The sequence below is a fragment of the Pelophylax lessonae genome, assembly GCF_965119305.1.
Source record: "Pelophylax lessonae genome assembly, chromosome: 1".
Taxonomy (NCBI): domain Eukaryota; kingdom Metazoa; phylum Chordata; class Amphibia; order Anura; family Ranidae; genus Pelophylax; species Pelophylax lessonae.
The window spans coordinates 160,305,882-160,332,357 of record NC_138768.1 but is presented as its reverse complement, the minus strand read 5'-3'; the positions used below and the strand labels follow the sequence as shown (position 1 = coordinate 160,332,357).

At 43.7% G+C, this 26,476-nt stretch overlaps 1 protein-coding gene across 1 annotated transcript in view; it reads left to right on the top strand.

Annotated features, from left to right (window-relative positions):
* The window catches only part of KIAA0825, a 735,478-nt gene that overhangs the window by 277,071 nt on the left and 431,931 nt on the right, over positions 1 to 26,476 (top strand). The window contains exons 15-16 of the mRNA XM_082247736.1: positions 6,895 to 7,116; positions 8,909 to 9,317. Of these exons, the coding sequence (XP_082103862.1) occupies positions 6,895 to 7,116; positions 8,909 to 9,317 (631 nt within the window). The remainder of the gene's footprint in view (positions 1 to 6,894; positions 7,117 to 8,908; positions 9,318 to 26,476) is intronic.

Genomic DNA, 26,476 nt, shown 5'->3' with positions numbered 1-26,476 from the left:
CTAAATTGGACCATGCTTCATAGAGTGGCCCATAGTTTTTTTTGCCTTCCTCTGGATCAGTTGTGGGTATAGAATTTTGTAAATGGTGGTTTTCTATTTTTATATTTTTTTCTATTGGTTGAACTAAGTAGACTTTTGTGTTTTTTTTTTTTTTCAACCTAACTATGTAAATACTGGATGTAAGGAAAGGAATATTTCTGATAAGATTTATGAAGGGGCTGGCATATAAAGTAGCTAGTAGGTAATCCATACATAAAACCTCCTGGGATGAGTATAATTTAAAGTAACACAAATTATATTGTTATAACGATTCATGATTACTTGAATGTTTATGATAAACAACACACCAGCCAAACATTTTTATTTTTTGGAACAGTGAGGGAGGGATACCGAAAATATGTAATGTTTTCTTGCTGTCTGTGTCGCCGCTGGGTAACAGTTTCGCTGGCTAAAGCCTTGTATGCATGATGAGATTGTCAGATGAATGATCAACCTTTTTTTTTTTGGCTACTAGTCTCTATATCGAAAATTAATAGGTAACTAATGTACAAAATTCTTATACAACAGAATAAAAATTCGGAAGTAAAGTAATGTATTTGTATTGTATTTTCAGACAAAAACTGTACTGATTAAATGAAATTCGTACAATCTGATATAGTACGAGAAAAATTTCTGTGTTTGTCCCTTCGGAAAATTTCAGGCGACTGCTTTGTACTAACGATCAGATTATCGTACGATCACTTCGAAAGCGGTATTTTTTGTACGATATTCTGATTGTGTGTATGGGGCTTTACTGTTCCAATTAATATACAAGATGGGAGAGAAAATCTAGCTGCTCTAGCCAAAACTAAATAAAAAAAAAAAGGATCAACACATGTGTACCTAACATATATAACATATTATCTACAAAAACCTGAATAAGCAAGCACAATGTATTAAACATGGATAGATAGATTTTTTTTATTACAAATAAACTCAGGTGAGTGTTTAGCTCTTTGCCTGCCCTTGTTTAGAAAAGATGCATTATACAGTACCGCACATTTCCAAGGTTTACTCTGAATGTTGAATATTTGCAGCCAAGGAATTGATACTGTTTTAAAGAGGCTTTCAGGAGAAGCTAAATATTAGCATAGAATGCCCAAAAAAAATTCCTAAATATAAAAGTTTGGGTGTTATTTTGATTCCAACTGTACTGGTATAGTTTGGGTGTTAATTGTGATTCTAACTGTACTGGTATACGGTGTGTACAGATGTGTGTTCAGTGTTGTGCCAAAAAAAAAATGTGTATTTTAAGGCTAGCACTATAATACCTCTTTATACACTTCTTAAAAAAATTAAAGGAACACTTTGAAAACACATCAGATCTCAATGGGGAAAATAGCATGCTGGATATCTATACTGATATGGACTGGGTAATATGTTAGGAACAAATAGATGCCACATCGTTTAATGGAAATTAAAATTATCAACCTACAGAGGGATGAATTCAAAGACACCCTGAAAAACCAAGTGAAAAAATATTGCAGAAGGCTAGTCCATTTTGCTGAAATTTAATTTCAGCAACTCAAAATGGTACTCAGTAGTTTGTATGGCCCCCACATGCTTGTATGCATGCCTGACAATGTCGGGGTATGCTCCTAATGAGATGACAGATGGTGTCCTGGGATATTTATTCCCAGATCTGGACCAGGGCATCACTAAGCTCCTGAACAGACTGAGGTGCAACCTGGTGGTATCCAATGGACCGAAATTAAATGTCCCAGGGGTGTTCTATTGGATTTAGGTCAGGCGACCATGGGGACCATTCAATGGTATTTCAGTCATCCTTCAGAAACTGGCTGCATACTGTCTTCACATGCGGTTGGGCATTGTTATGCACCAGGAGGAACCAAGGACCCACTTCATCAGCGTTGGATCTGATAATGGGTCAAAGGATTTAATTCTAATGGCAGTCAGGGTGCCATTGGCTAGCCTGTGGAGGTCTGTGCGTCCCTCCTTGGATATGCCTCCCCAAACTGTCACTGACTCACCACCAAACGATCATGCTGAACAAGTTACAGGCAGCATAATGTTCTCCATGGCTTCTCCAGACCCTTTCACGTCTGTCACATGTGCTCAGGGTAATCTGCTCTCATCCGTGAAAAGCAAAGGGCACCAGTGGTGGACCTGCCAATTCTGGTGTTCAATGGCAAATGCCAATCCAGCTCCATGGTGCCGGGCAGTGAGCACAAGGCCCACTAGAGGACGTTGGGCCCTCAGGCCATGCTTATGAAATCTGTTTCAGATTGATTGGTCAAAGACATTCAGACCAGTGGCCTGCTGGAGGTCATTTTGTAAGGCTCTGGCAGTGCTCATCCTGTTCCTCCTTGCACAAAGGAGCAGATACCAGTCCTGCTGATGAGTTAAGGAACTTCTACGGCCCTGTCAAGCTCTCCAAGAGTGACTGCCTGTCTCCTGGAATCTCCTGCTGGGAGACACAGCAAAACTTCCCATCATGCCTCTGCCTCTGGGTGTCATGCTTGTGGCTGTCAGAGTCTTGCTATGCCTCATGGTAGTTCTGCAACATCTGGAGGGCCACATTTTTCATACCCCTGCTCTATAGGCTCCAGGTATCGCCTCATGCCCCCAATAGTGACACTAACCCTAGCCAAATGCAAAACTAGTAAAAAACTGTCAGAAAAGATCAGTAGGGAAAAACGCTGTGAAACCAATCCTGTTTTGGAGGTTGTCTCATTGTTGCCCATCTAGTGCATCTGTTGTTATATTCATTAACACCATAGCAGCTGAAACTGATTAACAACCCCCTTTGCTACCTAACTGACGAGATCAATATCCCAGGAGTTTAATTGAGTTGATGCTATACTCTAATTAAAAAGAGTTCCTTTATTTTTTTAAGCAGTGTATTTTGTCATGTGGCTCCAGCTTTTAATTTTCTGATGGCTGTTGAGTCACAGTGTAAGTGTGAATATCTGGTAAAATGACCAGCAGTTCCATCTGCATGCAATCCACACGCCAGAAACAAGTCTGTCAGTGATGTAGAGTTGAGATGCAGCAGCTGTCACAGAACTAGAAAATGCAAGACGGCACAACTCCAGTTTACTGCGAGTCAAACATGGGACTTGATGAGATATAAGAACATAAAATACTGTCTCTTTTACAAGACATGCAAACCCAGATGGCTTGCAGTGTGTTAACTTTCGCAGATTACTTGTAAATCCTTTTGAAGCACTGAAGTAATTGCTGTCCTTTTTAGAATTGGCATATACACTGTATGTTTTTCAATTGAGCAACTTATGTAACACCAAAAATATGAACATATTTAGTAAACTAGTAAAAAATAAACATTGCGAGCACCATGTATTTTAGGGTTCTGTTAGAACCAGCTTATCTGTGATGTTATACAGATGGATGTGTTATTTTCAGCTAGTTAAGACAAACTGAACAGTGGTGTAAAAAATAAATGAAGATGTACTGTATAAGCTTCTATTTTCTGTTTGGAGTGATCACACAAATATTACAGGAATACTGTATAAAAGAAAGGTTTTATATATTTCTCTCAATGCCATCATTCATAGTAGACTATGGATAGAGAGCAACTTTTCAGACAGAAGAGCACACTTAGATACAGGTATGGGTAAAATGTTAAAGGGTTAGCTCACCCAAAATTAATATTTTACTGATAGGTGGAACCTAGTCTGAATCAGCCGCTGGCATTATGGACACTCCAAAATTGAAATCTCCCTGCTTTAATTCCAACTATGTTCCTGTCCACCTGGAAGGTTTTGGTCTTCTTTCCACTTTCACTTCTTCAAGCTCCCACTGTTGCATTATAATATAAAAAAACAAAAGAGGGGTCTGTCCTATAATAGACACAGCAAGTGTGCACAATCAGGTACTCAAGTGCAGAGATCTCACCAGCAGGGCCCCAAAAGATATACAGAAGCAAGAAAATGTATGTGAACCCTTTGGAATTGTCTAGTTTTCTACAGTAATGTAACAACAATAGACAAACACAATGTGCTTAAACTGATAACACACTAACAATACAAATTTCTTGTGTTTTTATTGAACGCACCCATTAAACATTCACAGTGCTGGATGAAAAAGTGTGTGAACCCACAGATTAATTTTTTCAATGAAAGCTAATTGGAGTAGTTTATCACAAGAAAAACTAAAATGGTCTGGCTCAACCTCGTAAATAAGCCACAGTAGAGGAAGAAATTAACTTCCAATTAACCCCCAGTGAGCCAACAGACACTCATGAGTATCAAACTAATGAGAGTATCATCTAGACTACTAGAACCATATAATACTAAAGAGGAAAGCCCTCAAGAGATACATAACAGAGGAATGCATGTATTTAAATAAGCTACTTTATTGTAAATAACATGTATAACAAGGATGTAAAATTGTAAGTGTATCACCTTCACCAACAAGATTAAAAAACTGACAAAGTTGTCATAAGAGACAGGCAGCTGAATCAATCCCTCCTCCACACATACACCTATTAGGATAGCTGTTTGCTGTAAACTGTAAACCCAGCACAGTCTGGGAGGTCCATGATGCAATTCTCTACTGAAGAGTGATAAAATACCTTTCAAAGTAGAGCTCCAAATAGAGATGGGTACTGGTTCACTGAGCAGACTGATAAGAAAAGGTTATCTGGAGGGGAGGGGGGACTGCTCCCGGCATGATATGCTGCTCTTTCCTCATTCAACTTGCATGGGCGGCAATCAGTGCTTCACAGTAAAACACCCGTCATCACAGGGAATGTAGCCATAGAAGCCAGACATCAGGTAGATAGTTGGATGGAGCCTGGCTGTAAGTGCAGATATAAATGCAGGTGCATCAAACAATACAGCGTGTCAAGGCTGGGGGGGGGGGGGGAAGCCAATGCAATTCCAATCCCTGTCTATTAGAGTAGAACTCACCACTCCATGATGCTGTAGCTAGCCAAAAGCCAGTCAGCAATTCCTAGTGCAGACTTGCCGCTTAGACTCCACTCCAAACTGAGCCGATTACCGGCAGTTAAGAAGGCTGTGTGGCAGGTGCCTGTCCAAATCAACACATCACATGTGTGGTGACGTGCTGCTGACGCGTTTCACTCATCACACCGATCTTTCTCAAATTGGAATAGTTTGAACACCTAGAGTCAAATTAATGAATAGAGTTTGGAGTTGTGGTTTAGAGCTACTTTGATAAAAGACACTCAAATATTTTAGGATTGCTGTTAATAAGAAGCATCAGCTGATGTGAACCGAGCCTCACAAAATGCAGTTCCGTGAAGACATAGATCAATAGTGGTTGACCTGCGTAAGGCTGGAAAGGGATACAAAGCAACCTCAAAATGTTTAGACATCCATCAGCCGAGCGTTAGTCAAATTGTCTATAAATGGAGACAGTTTAGTACTGTGGCTACTCAAACTTGAGAGTCCATGAGTACATCATCCACCAATTGAATAGCTGCTTCTCTCCCCTGTTTTGTAGAGAAGTGGGAAAAAAGGAATTCTAGTGCGTATAGGGGGTGTGCGGACTGCAGTGTTGTGGACCTTGTAAACCTCTTGTCGAGTTCGGGTTCTCCAGGCTCTGCCCACCCATAACATTACCCCTCTCCCCTACAGCAGTGTCTTCTGCCCCAATCACATCTCAGCCCCCCTTCACATGACTGCCCACAGTGGTGTTACTCCTCACAGCTCAGCCCCCACAGCGATGTCTTCTGGTCTACTGCACCCCCCTACTGATCACATCACTGCAGTCTCCTGCGTTAATGTTTTACTTACACAGAGGAGAGCGGGATCTGTGAGCAGGAGCCGGCTTTTCCCCCAAACTTCAGCCGCTACCATTCTCAGCAGAGCGGCAGGCTATACAGTTCTCAACGGCGAGCACGAGAGGGATTGGGCAGAGTTAACTTTTCTTCTTAACAAGCTGATGATTGGGTGTTAGAACAGCTCTGTGTCCTAACAACCAATCAACTAATCACCTACTGGGGGGGGGGATACGGCTCCAAAATGGCGGAACCGAGCCGTCTCGCATAGGACAACTCGGTCCGGACTCAGACCGTGGTACGCCATTATTCCATGTCAAAACTTTGAGATTTGAAAGTGTTTCTGAATACAGTAACAAAAATGTATTACATTGCAGCTTGTTAGTTTTTTAATTCTGCAGCTACAATCGTTTCCTTTTTTTTTCATCTGTTGATCCTGCCAGGAGCACACTTCATGTTGTAGGGCTACTACAGAACATACCCCCTCTTTTCTTCATATCATGGTGGGGTTGGGAGTATTTTGTAGTATCACAGAGATAGCTGAGAACAATGTAACTTCTTAAAAGCACAGCTGAGGCATAGAGCACAGAAAGTTTTCAGAAAGTTAACAGGTAATTTTTTTGCACAAATGGAACAAATAACATGAAACACTGGTATATTTAACAGACCAAAAAGGAGATAATAAGAGAAGTCCATTGGTAGTGTTTACATATGCATTGTTGGTTGGGTTGAAACTTACTTTAATCAGTAACTACTGAGTATTATTCATGCAAAAATCAATTTGTTGTTGAATGTTGTGGTGGACAAAGTGGCTAGCTTAGATTTTCCTGTTATCTCACAGAAGATGGGACAGTTTTCTGCACCATTCTTCTGCAGACAGCTGTTTCTGCACCATTTTGCCATGTTATCCCTCAGATAACTACAGCTACAGATCCGCAAGCACTGGAAGTTTTGTGAAATATGTGGACTCAAAGAGCATCATTGAAATAATACTTAGGATCTTCATTTATATTAGCCTCTTTTTGAACATTTGCTCTAATTAGCAATCAGATTAAAAGTAGTTATTTTAGGGGTTTTATAGAATTTACCAGGATATAGATTTTATTTGTCTTTTTTTTCTTTTTTTAAAGCACATACTAGTACAGATGTAGTGATCAAGTTTTTAAGGCGAGTCCTCTTAAAATCGGTAAGAGGCATAGTGAGAGAGGTGGCGTCTCTTATCACTTCCACGGAGCCCAGCGATCATTCTCTGTCTGGTTCACATCATCGTAATGTTACTGATATATTGCTCAGAGCTTTACCAGAAAAATGGAGTTTCAGGAACTTGGATATAAAAGAGGCACAGCATAAAGGTAAGGTGTTTTTTTTTTTTTTTTTTTTTGCAAAATGGGATATTTGCAGTGGTTTAAACTGTATGTACATAAATATGAACTTGGTAATCAGCTTCTTTATATGAATGTGGGCCACTGAAACCATTGGTGTCTTTTGACATTTAAAGTAAACTTGAGAAAGAGATCACTAATGGCATAAGATTAATAAATCAACCTATAGCTGATACAGATTGCTTGAAGGCTTCATGTACACTAGCCTACACTGACATTTTTTTGCCAAAGCTCCTAAACTCAATTGTATAAAAGCCTATGGGTCAATGTACAAATAGGCTTTTAGAAGAGTTTAGGAGCTGGCGCGTTTAGGTGAGCTTCAACCTCCCTCTCCTGAACGAATCGTGTTCAGGATAGCAACATTTTGACTTGGAAAATGCAAAAGGTGGCAAAACAGTGCCACAATTGTATCGCGTTTTGCATTTTTCCAAGGCCGCAGTATCTGTAGGCTAGTGTATATGCAGCCTAAGGGAAAGGAATTTGTTATATTTCTAATTTGTAGTCCAGGTTTGAACCTATGATAAGGATTTTAGCCCCCTTCCCCATTGCTGCCCAAATACACATAAAATTATGCTAGTTTTGTCTAGGTCTTTCAGAGGAAAGCAAATGTTTGTCATGTACCTTTGTCCTGCTGCAGCTGGTGCTCTGGTCTTCTCTCAGAATGTGAGAGGGCCCTTTACATGAACACAAACAATGTAGGACCACTTTCATGAAGTTGGCGAGGGAGCAAAGATTAGCAGCTTTCAGAAACTGGTCTTAAAGCATGTAGAGAGGCTGTTGGACCATGGTGAAAGGTATGGACTGGATTCTGTTAAAGCCTTCCTAGACAGTCAAGCAGTATGTACTGTGTATTTTGGAAGAGCGTTGTCAAAAACAATTCATTTTTAATTCTACATTAAAGTGTATCTAAAAACAGAAACAACAGCATAACAGAAAGCGTCATTGTATTTGTGGAGCAGCAGCATTGACACCTGGGACAGGAAGTGTTTTATGGCCACAGGTAGCTTCTTTTCCCCATACCATAAGTAGGGGGTGTTCTGTAGAGAGAGTTGATAAGATTGCTAAGTGATAATGCAGCAAAGAGCAGAAAATGTATCAGCTCACAAGTTTTTTTTTTTTTTTTTGCAGGATCAACAGGTCTAAGAGATAAATACACTTGAAATAATATAGTAACAAACCAAAAAGGGAGGAAATTAAATAGGTTTATCATTAGGGTTCACATATACTTTAAACAAACCCTTTTCAATGAAAGGTTCTGGCAACATCCAATGTTAATCTAATAGAACTGCATGCCTTTGAAATACTACATGTCTATTATGTAATTGTTTTATCATGTACAAACCTCTGAATCATAGATGGAAGAATAAAAAAAAGTCAGTAATTGTAATTCAGGATAAGTTTATTAAATAAATCATCACAGGTAGCAAGAAAAATCTAAAAATCTAAAATGTATCAATGGCATACAAATAATTCAGTAGATGAGTATCTTGTTTAATATGGAAAATCTTTTATACAAGTCTTCAGGCATCCTGGAAAAGGTAAAAATGCATCTGATGTTCTGAAAAATATACAAAAAAGTAAATTGTCTATGCTGATTAACAAAAGAAGTATTTTACATTGTAGTTAACTGTGAACTGTGACCTGGCTTAATACATGATTATTCTACATTGGCTGGAGGCTGAGTTTCTTACTTTTATGCTTGTTCTGACTATTATTGGGCAGCTGCATTCGAGATCATGCTATTTGTTTTTCTTTTCTTTAGATTTCACAAGATTGACAGCTGAAGCAGTCTCCATTGTAATCAACAAGCTACCTTCAGTAATTGCCTGCTTGCTACTGCCAATAAAGTATTTCTACTCTTTCTCTGAAAGAAAAATATCAGAACAGTACTCTGCAGTAAAGAATATGGGAATATTAGTGTGGAACCTAATTGAAATTATATGCCGTGTACTGAAAGATGGAAATGTCACAGAACAGCTGACAGATACCACCCTGTCTAGATGGAGCCAAGAGAGGCTTGCTTTGGTTTGCGGGTGCTTGGAAAAGATAACTGAATTCAAAGCCACTAATTCCAAGGATGAAATCCAAAGAGTGCTTGAAGATCTACAGAAACGAAAACCTGACTGGATCAAGAACCAGCTGCTAAAGGCCAAAACTCTGAGCTGTAAAGGGTAAGATTTAAGTGTGTCTTTAGCATGTAAAGCAGTCAAAGGTATTACCTTTGCTTCAGTGGGATCAGCACCAAATCAATAATCAGCCACTGTAGATTTTACTACTGGATAAGTCACATGATAGACCACTTCTAAAATAAAATGTTTGCCTCCTACTTTTAAGAAGGACACAGTAGAGCATAAGAGGTGTAACAAAATATTACAAAAACTAAATATGTTTATGTCTAAAGGAAATCCTTGGTCTGAACTAAAACTGTTCTATTCTTCTTTGAGAAAAAGCTGTGCCTAGTGCGAAACATGTCAGTATGGAACCTGTTTCTGCTGGCTATTTTAACAAAAGGAAGAACATTATTTTGCATCTTGATATGCAACAGTCCTGTTGCTGGTAGAGTTAAAACTGCTCTATTCACAGAGCTGATTAGTTTTCTAAATATAACTTACTATTAAAAGTATATAGCAGGAAGATATCACATCTGCTGTCTTGGATAAACAAAGCTGTATACACATGACAGTAAATGCCTTAATGGGTCTATTTTTTACTAAACAAAATGTGTATTTATGGGGAAACAATCATAAATAATCAATAGTTTAATCCAATAATCAATCTTTATTTTTAAAACATGTAGTGGCTGATACAAAATTGGAGAGAGAGCATCGCTATCCACACCTCCTCAGTGCATCACAGTGCTTACTGAACACTGTGCCTGCATTTTTTGTGGCATTCAAATAATGCAGGGCGTTAGGTGCTTGTCAGAATGTTCTCAGTATAACACTGCAGAGAATATTCTATATTAGAATGCAGGCTCAGTCACATTACCTTAACAAGTTTCCTCTTCATCCTGCACGAGACACTACATTTCTGAATCTGCCCACTGCCATCTGCTGTCAATCACAGGTAGGGTTGACCTAATGGGGAAACTAGCCTCTCAGGGTCCCTAATAAGAATCCTCCCATCCAACAGGCATAGTGGCTGTGAATTTGAGTTGTAAAATGGACAAGAGACTGATAAGATATAGAGACTGGTTTAGGCGCTCAGAGGTCAAAGGTCAAAGAGTTCATATAGATATAAGCTGAAACAATGTCAGATAAAAGTGTTGATGTACACAGGTGGGGCAAAAATAGTTTGCACAGGGGGGGATTAAGAGTCTATGTGCAAATTTCTGACAGTTCATAGAGGCAATCCAAGGGTGGTCCACAGCTCAGGGTCAGCTCATTCAAACAGAGTGAAGTCAACTCTAAACGGATAAAGAAGGAGCTCTGTACCTGAGGCACCCTGGATTGTGCGGACCCCTCTCACCAACGTGGAACCGTTTTGTACCTCACAGATGCTTTTATCCTTACCTTAATGTAAGTTACTACGTATTTATGTCATAATAAATCATAATCTTGCACTCAAGTGGCGCTCTTCCCTCCTCCTTTAAGATACTGATAAGAGACTAGTTCCACATTAGGTGCATCCTTGCTGTGATTCCAAAGCCAAAGATTCCAAATATATCCCTGCCATATGCTGTCAATCACAGGCAAGGCAGACCTGATGGTAAATGCTCCACCCACGATTAGTTCAGTGTGACCTCTTTCAATAGTAGGTAGGTTGCAGGTGGCCTTTGTACTAGCATCCAGTGATGTAAATGTAAACGCATTTAATAGTGTATATTAATTTTAATATTAGGACACTTACCTGTCCCGGAGTCCAGCGATGTCAGCACCGCAGCTGATGTTTCTATCGGCTGTCGGGTGCTGCCACCTCCATTGCCGATAAGGGAACCTGGCAGTGAAGCTGCGGGCGGGTCCCTACTGCGCATACGCAAAGTGAGCTGTGCATTCGGATTGGCTCGGCGGCGGGGTAATGAGGAGGGGGCCAAACTTCCGAGGGACAGCGCTGCCTCCCGGAAGTGGGGAAGGGTACCTGTCAAAAACAGGTACCCGTTAACCCCTCCCCCCTGAAAGATGCCAAATATGGCACCGGAGGGGGGAGGAAACAAATGAGTGGAAGTTCCACTTTTGGGTGGAACTCAGCTTTAATAAAGTAATAAACACAACATCCCCTTTTCCCTATATGCCAACTTTGAGTTGGCATTAATTACCGCCAGTTTGCTCATGGTAATTCATATTACTTCTGTCACGGCCATAGTGAAAGATTCTAAAAGTGGTGATCGTAAGAATTTCCCTAAACCTGGTGCAAATGTCAGTATTTGTACTGAAACTGGTGCAAGGCTTTCATGAATTAGGTGCAGGCCATGTTAAAGGAGCCATACTGCCAGAAAAGTGACATTACTGCTTTGTTAAACTGTCAAATTCTATGCTTATAACATAGATTGGCAAGCTCTTACATAGTAGATCTACATTTTCCCTGTCTTTAACCACTTCTGGACCGGAAGGATTTGCCCCCTTAATGACCAGGCCAAATTTTGTGATTCGGCACTGCGTTATTTTAACAGACAATTGCGTGGTCGTGCGACGCTGTACCTAAATAACATTTATTTCCTTTTTTCCTCACAAATAGAGCTTTCTTTTGGTGGTATTTGATCACCTCTGCGATTTTTATTTTTTGCGATATAAACAAAAAAGAGCGACAGTTTTAAAAACAAAAACAATATTTTTCACATTCTGCTATATAACATTCCCCTAAAAAAAAATTAAAAATCAAAATTTTTTAACATTTTAGGCCAATTTGTTTTCTGCTACATATTTTTGGTAAAAAAATTGCAATAAGCGTATTTTGATTGGTTTGCGCAAAAGTTATCGCGTCTACTAACTACGGGAAAGATTTATGTCATTTTTATTGTTTTTTTGTTTTTTTTTACTAGTAATGGTGGCGATCTGCGATTTTTTGCGGGACTGAGACATTGCGGCGGACAGATGGGACCCCTGACTGACATTTTTGACACTTTTGGGGGGGACTAGTGACATTACTACAGTAATCAGTGCTAAAAATATGCACTGTTACTGTAATGATGACACTGGCACGGAAGGGGTTAAAATTGTGGGTGATCAAGGGGTTAAATGTGACCCTAGGGGAGTGATTCTAACTGGGGGTGTGGCTTGTGAAATTACCATAGAGACCAGCGATCCTATATAGAAGGATCACAGGGGCTCTATGATCATTACAGGGAGAAGAACGGTCAGCTGTGTTTACAACAGCTGCCCATCTTTCTCTCTCAGCGGGGAACAATTTACGGGTGTCAGGCGGGAATCGGAGCTGCCTGCCCCGTGATCGGCTTCCCCGCTGACGAGCGGGGGTGGGAGCGCTCTGGCGGCGGTATGGGCTCGCCCCCTAGCTCCCTGCGCGCGACCGATGTATACCTACGCCGGTTTGCGCAGGAGCGGCTGCCTGCCTCAGTATGTCTGCAGCTGGCGGTCGTAAAGTGGTTAAAATACAAAACAATAAACACATGCAAAAAAACAATTGACTCCCCCATATCTGTTTTTGTGAATGAATGAACCATGTTCTACAAATGTGAATTTGAAGTAATAGGTTATTCTGGTCCAATGAACTTCTGCTCAGTGGACTGAAAATTAATCCAAACTGCCCAAATACTATAAAAGATATTATACTGATCCCAAATATTATACGTCCACCTTTGGTTTTCCATAATCACATCCACCTTACTGAACCATTCTCCTACCGAGGGAGCTCCGTTTGTTTTCCATAAACTGGGTATGAGAAATTTTACCCCGCAATTAACAATTACGGTATCAATGATTTTTATAGGATTTAATAGAGGTAGGTGTTTCATGAAAGAACCTTACCAATGGTTTATTTGGAATATTAAGTTGTAGGTACAGGTCCATAATATTTTGTACCACTGACAAGAAGGGTTTGATAGTGTTGGTGAGTACCTGAGTGTCTTAAGTATTGAAAGTACCTGAGTGGTGCAGAGAGTACCTGGTGTTGCGAGTACCTGAGTGTTGAGAGCAACTGTGTGCTGAGAAATTAGAGTCAGGAATCTAGAAAACAGCTACACAGGACAGAGTTAAATTTCCCAATCCCCATTAGATTAGTGGGTACAATGCATGGCGGGTGTGGAGATGCGACTCGGTGTACATCTTGTGGCATGTATGTTTTCCTCGATCCGGCGATCGAGGGCAAATACAGCTGCACAAAATGTAAGCACGTTGCTTCCCTGGAAGCTCAGGTCCTGAATCCAGGGAAGCATCTGGTAACACTGAGAAGAATCTCCATACTGAAGGAGAGCTGGGAACATACCCGTCAGGTGGCAGCAGGGGCCAGTACAGAGGCGCGTGGAGATACAAGGGTGCAGGCATCAGAGCAGAGTAGTTGGGTGACAGTTAGGAAGGGTAGAAGGGAACAAGGCAAGGAGGCAGGTCCTGGGCTGGAGCATCCCAATAAATACGCCCTGTTGCGTGATGTTGGGGAAACCAGTCAGGGACCAGCATTGCTGAAGCAGAGCGACTCTCCTAACTGCCAGTGGTTGAACTACTCCAGTGAGGGTGGGAACAAGGCTAAAGGTAAGGAAAGACAGCTTCTGGTGGTAGGGAACTCAATTATTAGAAGGACAGAGAGGGCAATCTGTCAAAAAGACCGTAAGTGCCGAACTGTTTGTTGTTTACCAGGTGCTCGGGTTCAGCACATCACGGATCTGGTGGACAGATTATTGGGTGGGGCTAGGGAAAACCCAGCTGTCATGATACCTGTGAGTACCAATGACAAAGTTAGAGGGAGATGGAGAGTCCTAAAAAACGATTTCAGGGATTTAGGAGCTAAATTGAGGAATAGGACCTCCAAGGTAGTATTTCCAGAAATACTACCTGCGAGAGGCAGTGGGATATTAGGGAAGTTAACAAGTGGCTGAGGAGCTGGTGTAGTAAGGAGGGTTTTGGGTTCCTGGAGAACTGGGCGGACTTCTCAGTCGGCTTAGTAGAGACGGATTGCACCTAAATGAGGAGGGTGCAGCCGTACTGGGAGAGAAGATGGCTAACAAGTTAGAGGGGCTTTTAAATTAGGTGATGGGGGGGAGGGTACAGATGTAGAATTAGCCAGCGGGGAGCGAGGTTCAGCGGGCATAAATGGGGACATTAGTGGTAGGGTGTCCAGAGATCCTAAAAATAGGGTGGGTGGGCGTACAAATCGCAAGTGCAGCCTCAAAACATTGAACGAGGATATAGTATGCAACCGGACAAAACTAAGAGGGTCGTATGCCAATGCTAGAAGCCTGGCCAACAAGATGGGAGAACTGGAGCTACTAATGTATGAGGAGGATTTTGTGGGAATTTCAGAGACTTGGTTTGACAACTCTCATGATTGGCTGGTGACCATTCAGGGTATTCCCTATATCGTAAAGATAGAGAAGGTAAAAAAGTAGAAAGGGTAAGTCTGTATATCAAGAACAATGTGCATGTAAATATGAGGGACGATATTACTAATGGAGCTAAGGAGGAGGTAGAATCCCTATGGGTGGAACTTCAAAGGGAAGGCAATATGGGGAAAGTATGAATGGGCGTATACTATAGGCCCCCAAACCAGAGGGAGGAGGGGGAGGCGAACCTCCTTTCACAGATTGGAATGGCAGCAAGGATGGGAAATGTCATTATAATGGGGGACTTTAATTATCCAGTTATAGACTGGGCAGAAGGAACCGCACATTCATCCAAGGCTCGCAGTTCCTAAATGTTTTACAGGATAATTTCATAGGTCAGTTGGTGAATGCACGAACAAGAAGCAATGCGTTACTAGACCTACTGATTACTAACAATACAGACCTGATCACGGATGTAGAAATACGGGGCAACTTAGGAAACAGTGGCCATAGGTCAATTAGTTTCAGTATAAATCATACAAATAGGAAACACAAAGGTAATATAAGGACACTAAATTCCAAAAGAGCCAACTTCACTAAACTGCGCACTTTGCTAGACAATATAAAATGGGATAGAACCCTAGGAACAAAGAACACGGAGGTAAAATGGGAGTGCTTCAAGAACATACTAAATAAAGGGATTGGCCCCTGCATTCCAAAGGGGAATACGTTTTAAAACAGCTAAAATAAACGCTGGGTGGCTAAACTCCAACATAAAAAGGCATATTAAAACTAAAGAAAGAACCTTCAAAAAATACAAGGCTGAGGGGTCATTGGCAGCATTCCAGCATTACAAAGAGTGCAATAAGAGATTTAAAGGCGAAATCAAGGTGGCTAAAATAGAACATGAAAGGCACATAGCGGAAGAGAGTAAAAAAAAACCCCAAGAAATTCTTTAAGTATATAAATAGTAAGAAAGTGAGACCAGAACACATTGGCCCCATAAAAGACGACGCAGGGAATCTGGCCACAGAGGACAGAGAGACGGAGAAAGTGCTAAATAAATAAATAAACTATGAAAAATCTTCTTGCCAGACCAATCTATTAACCTTCTATGAAGAAGTGAGTTACCATCTAGATAAAGGAAGGCCTGTGGATGTGGTGTATCTGGACTTTGCAAAGTCATTTGACACAGTTCCTTACAAACGCTTACAAACTAAGGTACATAGGTATGGACCATAGGGTGAGTACCTGGATTGAAAACTGGCTCCAGGGGCGAGTTCAGTGGGTGGTGGTAAATGGGGAGTACTCGGATTGGTCAGGTGTGGAAAGTGGAGTCCCCCAAGGATCTGTCCTGGGACCAATCCTTTTTAATTTATTCATAAACGACCTAGAGGATGGGATCCCCAGCACAATCTCAGTATTTGCAGACGAAACTATGGTAAGCATTTCAATATTTTCTATGCAGAACGTGGTAACCTTACAAGCAGACCTAATCAAAATAATGGGGTGGGCAACTACATGGCAGATGAAGTTTAATGTTGAAAAATGTAAGGTAATGCACTTGGGTGTCAGAAATACGAACGCAAGTTACTCGCTAGGCGGTGATCCTCTGGGTGAATCTATGATGGAAAAGGACCTGGGGGTCCTAGTGGACAACAGGCTTGGCAATGGCATGCAGTGCCGAGCCGCTGCAAGCCAACAGAATACTGGCATGTATAAAAAAGGGGATTCACTCCAGAGATAAAGCAATTATTCTCCCACTCTACAAGATACTGGTCCGGCCACATCTTGAAAATGCTGTCCAGTTCTGGGCACTGGTCCTCAGAGAGGATGTGCTGGAACTGGAGAAAGTCCAGAGAAGGGCAACAAAGATAATTAGGGGAATGGGGGACATCAGCTATGAGGAAAGACTACAAGCATTGAACGTATTCTCTCTGGAGAAGAGACGCTTGAGAGGGGATATAATATCAATATACAAATACCGTACTGGTGACCTTAGCATAGGGATGAAAACTTTTTCAGAGAAAGGGAATTCAATAAGACACAGGGGCACTCACTAAAAGTAGAAGAAAAACGGTTTAACCTTAAACTGCGTAAGGGGCTCTTTACTGTCAGAGCAGTAAGAATGTGGAATTCTCTTCCACAAGCAGTGGTATCAGGGAGCATCAATAGTTTCAAAAAAACTTTTAGATGGGCACCTTAAAGACTGCAACATTCAGGGCTATACAATGTACAGCTAACAGCAAGCAAACACACACACACAGAAACACACACACATCATAGGTTGAACTGGGTGGACTGATGTCTTTTTTCAACCTCACTAACTATGTAACTATGATAGCAAGGCAAACCCACCACAAATGAAGCAATGTCCCTGCCTCCTGTATACTCCACTGCCAATTTGGCTGGTATGTTGGAGCCCTGCTGCCCAGCCTGAGGCCCTTTGGCAATTTTTTGCAGCCCTTAGGGCCCCTGCAGACACGTTTTTTTTTTCCAACTTATCCTGATATAGCAGTGATTATAATATTCTCAAGTAATATGTTTGCTGAAGCATGTCCCCAGTCTCCAACGGTATCCGGACAATATCCCCCCGGACATAATCCCCCCGGAAAACATCCCCTTGGACATAGGGTTAGGGTTAGAGGGGGGATATTGTCCGGGGGGATGTTGTCCAGGGGGGATATTGTCCAGGGGGATATTGTCCTAGAATCGTCTCCAACGACTCCTATGGCATGTTAACAGTCTCCTGACAGTCTCTTGCATCATGTTTGCAGTCTGACTATCTCCTATATCATACCTGCAGTCTCTAAATGCAATAGCCTTCCCCTGAGGTGATCTTTCAACCTAGTAGTGCATAGTGCATTGGTGTCAGCCCCTCATGGGGAAATGATCCTCTTTTATTGGCAGTTATTATGTACTACAGTGATAATATGTTATGTGAAAGATCATTGCAGGCAGATCCAGGCACAGTGCTGTGAACAAATATGTGTAGGCACACTTTTATAACATTGTTGAACATTACTGAAATAATACCTTTGCAATTTTGCTTGATTCATTTTTCATTGAAGTCAATAGAAATGCCTCAAAATGCATGCACTTAGATGCATGTTTATGCATGTCAAAGCGTCATGGTGCATATTAATGCATCACCATGCATTGATGTGCATTATGTCATTTATAACATAGTGTATTGCAATGTGTTTACATGTTTTTTTTTTTTTTTTTTACTTGCAAAAGTTTTTTATTTTCAAAGTAAGAACAAAATACAAACAAGATCAGGTATCAGAATCAAGGCATAGAGACCAAAAATTACACATCCAGCACCCCCTTGTAGCACAGCAGGGTAATACAAATTCAAGTGCAGTACAGAAAAAGAACCGGATATCAAAAAAGAAACAAAAAGGAACAAATAATAAAGGAACAAACCCAGGGAGCCTGTGAACAAGGTCAGCGTCCAAAGAGTCCCCTACATCAAACAAAACAGGTCATCAATCATGAGTGGATTAACATCATTGCCCGCTGCGAACTGGCTAAAGAGGCGTTCCGAGAGACAGCAATAACAGAGTATTTCGGGCACCCAGGTGCAGGGCAACAAAGATACCTGAGAAAGCGACAAAAATAACAAACCAAAAGAGATACAGAAAGGGAAAGCAAGAGAAGAGGATGAAAAGAAGGAAGAAGGACATAAAGATTTCAGGAGAAGAGAAAGAGAAAGGAGATGCCGGAGTGGAGGTTGAGAGGAGGTATGAAGAAAGGGAAGGGGGGCCCCCACCCAGTCGAGCAATATAACACCCTAGAGACCGGAAGGAGCCCCCCTCCCCCCCCCCCCCAATGATTGCTGCTAGGGAGACGGAAAGGTGATAAACATCCCAGAAAATGCTAACTATCTTCACCTGGGACATAATCCAGGAGATCTTTCTTTTGGCAGCCGCCACCGAGACCGATGGGGACTTCCATGCTCACGCCAGGGTAAGTTTCGCTCCCAAAAACATAAAGTGTAACAGTTTCAAACTGGATTTTGGGCCTTTCACCAGGGCGCCATTAAGCAGCGCCACTTCCGAAACCTTGGGAATCGACAGCCCAGTAACTTTGCGTAACATGCTAAAAATTTTATTCCAGAAGCTGGGAATACGAGGACACTCCCACCAAATATGAAGTATGGAACCCTGGTGTCCACACCCCCGAAAACATAGGGAATCGGTTCCCGGGAACATTTTGGCTAAACGGGTGGGTACAAGATACCAACGAATGACAATCTTAACGTTTGCTTCTATTAAAGACCTGTTCAAAATACCTTTAAATGCCCTGCGGAAGACAGAGTTCCAGACACCCGGCTCCCATGACAGCTCGAGATCCCGTTTTTTTGGGGGTTTTTTTTATTGATTTAAATGGAACACACATCAGGAGGAAAAAGGCATAGGTGTGAATATGCTCCTTGAGTGCATGTCAATTATCTATCCAGATGTCTGCTATAAGCTAAATTGATTTAATTAATTGTGCTATTAATTTGAAGTACAGTCACACTATTCTGCTATATAGTGCCACACGAATCAAGACCTGAACCGCATAATAGTCCTATCCTGGCTGCAGTTGTGCCAATCAGCAGCCTGGGTGTCCTCTCCCTTCCGCCCACTGCCAGGGGGTGGGAGCAACCAGTCATGTGCTGGTAAAACGAACAGTTGGGCAGCTTCTTTGCTTAGACTTTCCAGATCTCCCACCCCCTGCCCTGCTATGTAAGGTAGGACTTTGAAGGGGAGGGGGATTAATAGGTAAACATAGGACTGTGATGTAAGGGCGAAGGCTGTGATGTAAAGGGGGGGATGTGATGTAAGTAGGGGGAGGAGCTGTGATATGAAGGGAGGAAGGTGATAAAAGAAAATGGGCTATAGTATGGGTAGGGGGGATGTTATATGAAGAGAGAACTGTGATGTAAGGGGGGGGGGCTTAAATATGAGGAGGGTGGTTTTGATATGAAGAGAGGACTGTGATGTAAGGGAGTGTGGGCTGTGATATGAACCTGAGGGCACTGATGTAAAGGGGGACTTTGATGTAAAGGAAGGGTGTATGATGTAAGAGGTGGAGTGAGGACACTGATGTGAGGGGGGGCATGGAAGAAAAGTTTACTGACCCAACCTTCTTGAGTTTAAATTAAATACCTCTGCTATAGATTATCCTAGTAATGTGCTTCTAAGACTGTTGGTTAAGATACCGTTGCCTACGTGAATGAGATTATAGTTTGGAGACTGTTGGTTATTGGAAGTTGTGATATAGATGGCATGTGAGAGTTTTATCATATCATTAGGATTCTTATAACCAAGATAATGTCTGAACTCGAACTTCTAATATGATATACATGTTGTGATCAGAAGATTTACAATGAAGATACCTTTTTACACTGGCAAGGTATTTGGGACCATAAACAACTGATTTTATGTTGTCCTTGCAGTGCCTACTCATACAATATTTATAGTATAATGAAAATAAATACAAGGACTGTGTGCAAGGGCTTTAATTTATTTACCTTCATAACAGTTAACAGTTTTTAAAAGATTAGACGTATAGTTGGCACAATTTGTATGGATTCATTATAAATTGTTACAAAGACAGATTGCAGGATAGTAGGACAAACCCCAAAAAAATCTTCAAATAAATTAATAGTAAAAAGGTCAGGTCTGAGCATGTAGGCCTTTTACAAAATAACCTGGAGTGATGACTGGGGACAAAGAGAAGGCAAATTTATTAAATACTTTCTTCAGCTATGTGTATACAAAGGAGCGTGGGGGAGCTTCTGACCATAATGCTGATGGTATTAACCACTTAAGCCCCGGAAGATTTTACCCCCTTCCTGACCAGGGCCTATTTTGCGATTCGGCACTGCGTGACTTTAACGGACAATTGGGCAGTCGTGCGACGCTGTATCCATATGAAATTGACGTCCTTTTTTCCCACAAACAGAGCTTTCTTTTGGTGGTATTTGATCACCTGTGCGATTTTTTGATCATGCGCTATAAACAAAAAAAGAGCGACAATTTTGCAAAAATAACAATATTTTTCACATTGTTTTATATGAAATTCCCCCCAAAAAAATGTAAAAATCAAAATTTTTTAACATTTTAGGCCAATTTGTTTTCTGCTACATATGTTTGGTAAAAAAAATTGCAAAAAGCGTATTTTGATTGGTTTGCGCAAAAGTTATTGCGTTTACTAACTAAGGGAAAGATTTTTGTCATTTTTATTGTTTTTTTTTTTAACGAGTAATGGCGGCGATCTGCGATTTTTTTTGCGGTACTGCGACATTGCGGCTGACAGATCGGACCCTTGACTGACATTTTTACACTTTTGGGGGTACCAGTGACATTACTACAGTAATCAGTGCTATACATATGCACTGTTACTGTAAAAATGACACTGGGAGGGAAGGGGTTAACTTTATTGGAGAGGGAGGGGTTAAGTGTGTCCCTAGGGGCATGTTTCTTACTGTGATTGGATGTGGCTTTGTGTGTAACAGCACAGATCAACGGTCCTACATAGCAGGACCGAGTGATCAGTGCTTTTACACAGGGGAGAGTGACAGGCGGCTTTGTTTACATTAGCCGCCTGCCTTTCTCCCTCTCCACCCAACGATCGCGAGTGACCGGGGGACAGCAGGTCCGCCGGTCACACACGCCAACTTCTTCGGGTACGAGTGGGGACGGGAGCACGCCTCCGGCGGGGCGCGCGCTCGCCCCCTATTTGCTCTCAGGCTAGTGACGTACCGGTACGTCACTTTGCCTGGGAGGGGCTGACCACCGCCGTATATAGTCGGGTGGCGGTCGGCAAGAGGTTAACACAGCCCCAAATGATCCACAGTGGCTCAAAAGTGATATGGTCCAGAAATATTTAGACAGACTAAAGGTGGATAAAGCACCTGGACCAGATGGCATAGTCTCACGCATCCTAAAAGAATTGAGCTCTGTTATTTAAAAGCATTTGTTTCTAATTTCTCTTTTGTTCATTGACGGGCACAGCTCCTATCTTCTTGACTACGTGGGTTATACTGCCCCCTACAGGAGTAGGACACTAGGCAAAAAAGAACTTGACTACGCCTATGGAGCAGTCCCAGGGGATATACTCACACTCTCTGCTATAGGTACTCAGTTTCTTTCTGCTTAGTCAGGAGTAAGGACCTAGTTCCTTGCTGGGATCTCTGGTCCAGTCAATTTTTTATTTTTGAATGGAATTTTTTTCCTGTTTTTATTATTTTGATCCTTTGAGATCTACAATCAAGTGCCGGACTGGGCAACGGACTGCATAATCTAGATCCAGAGGGTCCCCCCAGTCTGGGCAGCAAACGCATGCAGACCGCAGCCCTCCACTAGGTCCGCCGCCATATAGCCCCACTGGACAGGGGCTGGCCTGCGAGTTAAATGTCTTGCGAGGACGCATACAAACTGGCTTCAGCCTAAATCGCAGCATTTCCTCCTGGCGAACAGCACACACATTACCACGGAGCGGTGGTCTGTCCTGAGCAGTGCCCACCCTGTTCCAGGTGTGGTAAGTAGCTGTCCCCCCTCTACCCCTGGAGGGTTTTGGGGTGGACGTGGGCCCCTGCCTGGGATGGTCGGACCCCCGGGCTTCCCTCCCTCCCAGTCAGCATTTCCCCCTTTCTCGTGGTCTTCTGCAGGCCTTTGCCCCCATCTTCCCACACCCCCCCCCCTCCTGTGGTAGGCATGCCTTTTTAGGTCGGCATGGAGGGGAGTGCGCCGCCTGTGGCCGAACCAGGGGGACGGGCCTCGGGGGGGGGGTATCTGCCAGGCCCCCCTTTCTGTTGGGATAATTTTCGAGCTTCTGGGGCCCCCAGGAGCTGTGTGGTGCCACCATTTTCTTGTAGCCTTTATGCTACAGATTGGCAGCCATGTTTGTGTAGCCTCGGCAGCCATTTTCTTGAGGTTAAAAACAGTGTAAAACTATCAGCGCAATAGTGATAAATATAAATTAAATCTTGTTGAAAATGGATAACGTGCTCACAGTGTAATAAAATCGTATAGTGTCCGGCTGCTAACACAAAACAGTGTTATTCACTCCACAATCAAAAACTAAACAAATATACAGTGCTTCGCCAGAAAAAATACGACATGAAATTAGAAAAGTATAAATAATGTATACAAGTGTTTCCAGTGTCCAAAAAAATGTGATAGCTAATAAGAGTGACTCGTGAGAACAAATCTTCACATCTGTGATCATCACTAAAAATCCGTGATGTGCTCCACTTCACCGCCACCAAAAATCAAAGCCTCTCACCTTACACACTGACCCAAGAATTAACCCCAGCACTGTATATCCTCTACACCATCTTGTGACCCATGCGGGGTAAAGCTGTTTCTGGCCTGGGTTGATTCTTGGGTCAGTGTGTAAGGTGAGAGGCTTTAATTTTTGGTGGCGGTGAAGTGGATTTTTAGTGGTGATCACAGATGTGAAGATTTGTTCTCACGAGTCACTCCTATTAGTTATCACATTTTCTCTTACGTCCTCCGACAGTCGCCGCCTCCTCTAAGTCCTCACTGTTGGGTATTGTCTTCCTATCCGTAGGAATAGCTAGGCATATAGACTTAGTCCAAAGACAAAAGGCATTAGCATATACACACCCATGGGGGCTGTCCCATCCGGTCAATACCCCCCCTGCATCACCACTCCCAACTCAGTTTTAATTTGCCTAGCGTCAGGAATAGTCAGGCTTCCCTTGTGCTGGGGCTTCAGTCTCAGCCTTCCTAATCTTTTATTTGATTTTCTTTGAAAATGTCAGTTTTTTCTCTTACCTTACTAGCTGTTTATTTTGTCAGCTTCTAGTGTTAGTCTTCTCTTCGGATGAAGATGGATCATGCGGTGCTGGGATTCGGACTGGCCACCCTGGTTCTCCAGAGCACAAGGGTCAGATGGACCCCCAGCCCGCCATCGAGCGTTCAGCTATGGTTCGCCCTGGCATTACGAACGACCCATCCCTGTTCGCTGCAGGGATGCAGCCGTGAGGTGGCTACCTCACAGGACTCGTCTGCGGTGCTGCAGCGTCATGTCCCTGGCTCACGGCACTCCCTGTCAGATGAGGACAGAGGTTTTCCGTGCATAGAGGCTCCCCACGCCATCTGGTACAGGTGAGTACTTTTCTGTGTGGGGCTTCTGTTTGGGGTGACAGTCTGTGTTGCTGTATGTTCCCCGTGTCTGTGCCTGCATGACTCCCTGTGCGATCCCTGCGGGGTTCGTTTGTGCAGACCTGTATGTTGCCTTGGGGGTCCCTGTCCCTGTGTCACCTTAGGTGCATGTTGGGGGTGCAGACGTTTGTGCTTGTGCGGTGAACGCAGCGGTGCATTTTTGCGCGGTCCGCCGTCTTTACTGTGGGCACACATGTATAGCACCTCTGGGGCGATCATGCTTGTCATTTTGGCGCCATCCGCTGCCATTTTGTGGGCGGTGGAACGATCGGTTCGGCCGCATGTCGGCGGCCATTTTGGCGTAGCCTCCAATGCATCCCTATGGGGCAGCCATTTTCCCTGGGGTCTGGCTTATAGTCCAGCCCTCTCCAGCAGCACTTCCTTTTCTCAGCAGCAAGGACACTGGTAGCAACGCTCTGCGGGCTCTGCAGGTTATCTCTCTCAATCTCCCTCTGTATATTGCTTCTGGCTCAGTTTCTTTTCTCCTTTGGGGGTCTTTCATAGCTGTGACAGTAGCGGTGGGCTGCGCACTCCGCAGCGCTATTTAAGGGGACAGTACACTGTTTTTTGCACTGTAGTTTGTTTTTTGATAACTTGAGCCATGGATTCTCAGGAAAGCAAGTTTCCTCCAGCTTTAGTGGGGGGCCCCAGTTCTCCTGTGGCCCCGCTGCGAACTGATCTGGCTGCTGTCGTTGCGACTTTGGTGGCAAATATGGAAATGCTGATGTCTGAACGGGCTGCGAGAAAGAGGCCCAGGTTGTCTCTCTCTTCTGATTCAGATGGGGATATGGCTGCTGCTGCGAGCGTGCCCTTTTCAGGGTCCCGCTCATCCTTAGACCCCCCGGGGTCTGAGGGGGAGGCTGAAATGGAGGGTGTTGATACATCCTCCCCAGGGTCACCTGAAGAACCATGGATGAGTTAATTGTAAACCTTGCATTTAGAGGATGAGCCCTGTCCTCCGGGCGTTGTGTCCTCGTTTGGGATGCACAGAACCCGCAAGTCTGCGCAGGTTTTTCCCTGCCCAGCTGAATTTCATTACACTGTTAATGAAATGTGGCGCACGTTTAAACGTCCATTCCTGGTACCTAGTCGGTTCAAATTGCTTTATCCTTTTGCGCCGGCTACGGAATCGCGATGGTGTGTGCCTCCACAGGTAGACCACACTGTGGCCGTGCTGAACAAGGCTACCTTGGTTCCTACTGAGGATACCCCGGTTTTCCGGGATCCCACGGACCGGCGGTTGGAGTCTCTAGCCCGCCATTCCTATACGGTGGCGGGTTCGTTGCTCAAACCCATTTTCGCGTCCGTTCTGGTGGCTCAGGCGGTGGCTGATTGGACTAAGATGCTTAGAAGCAATCTCGTGTCTGATGACGTGCCGCCTGCCCGACTGGAAATGGTGGATCAGATCCACCAAGGAGTCATGTGTTTGTGTGATGCAGCCTTAAATAAGGCCCCCTTGGTGGCTCGCCTCTCGAGTGTCGCGGTACTTAACCGGCGACTGATATGGCTGAAGAGCTGGTCGGCCGACCAGTCCTCATGGAAAACAGTTGCTGATTTTCCCTATGCTGGCTCTCGCCTTTTTGGCGAGGCGTTGGATACCCTGGTAAAAGGCGTCACGGGGGGCAAGAGCACTATGCTGCCCCAGAACCCGAAGAACAAGTCTTTCCGAGGCAAGCGGGGTTCTGCGCCTAGATCCAATCAGGGGTCCTTTCGTGCCTTTCGGAACCAATCCAAGGGCAAGCCCTTCAAGGCCAAGGGCAACCAGAAGAAACCCTGGGCGGGTAAGCAGAAGGCCGGCAATGCCGGCTCGGCGGGACAATCCGCCTCTGCCTGAAGGGGCGCCCTCACCCATTTCAGGGGTGGGGGGACGTTTGCGCAGTTTCCTCCAGCCTTGGCTGCTCCGGATTTCGGACAGGTGGGTCCAGGAAATCGTTCGATCAGGTTACAAGATCGAATTCCTTTCCAGGCCGGCGGACAGATTCTTTCCCTCCAATCTCCATCTGCTTCTGGGGCGTCTGCAGGACTTGCATCAAGCGGTGCAGGACCTGCTTGCTCAGGGGGTGATTGTCCCGGTGCCTCATCGGGACAGGTTTCGGGGGTTTTATTCAAATCTGCTCACTGTTCCCAGGAAGGAGGGCAAAGTGCGTCCTATTCTGGACCTGAAAGCGCTGAACCGCTTCGTGCGTGTTCGGAAGTTTCGAATGGAGTCTCTCCGTTCGGTAGTGGCCTCCTTGAGTCCAGGAGAATTCCTGGCTTCGATAGATCTGAAGGATGCGTACCTGCACATCCCCATTTTCGAGGGTCATCAGCGGTACCTTCGGTTCACTATCGCAGAGGACCACTACCAGTTTGTGGCGTTACCGTTCGGTCTCGCTTCGGCACCCAGGGTGTTTACCAAGGTGTTGGCACCAGTCCTGGGCCGGCTGCGGGCCCAGGGCATTGCGGTCCTGGGGTACCTGGACGATCTGCTTCTGAGATCGCGTGCCAGTCAGGACCTTGTGCACGATCTGTCCATCACGGTACAGACGCTCCAGGAGTTCGGATGGACCATCAACGTTCAAAAATCAGCGTTGTCTCCGTCGCTTCGCCATCCCTATCTGGGAATGGTTCTGGACTCTGCTCAGGCAAAGGTATTCTTGCCGGAGGACAAGCTCCGGACTTTGCGGGACGAAATCAGGTCTCTCAGGGACAATCCGTCCTCGTCACTCAGGAC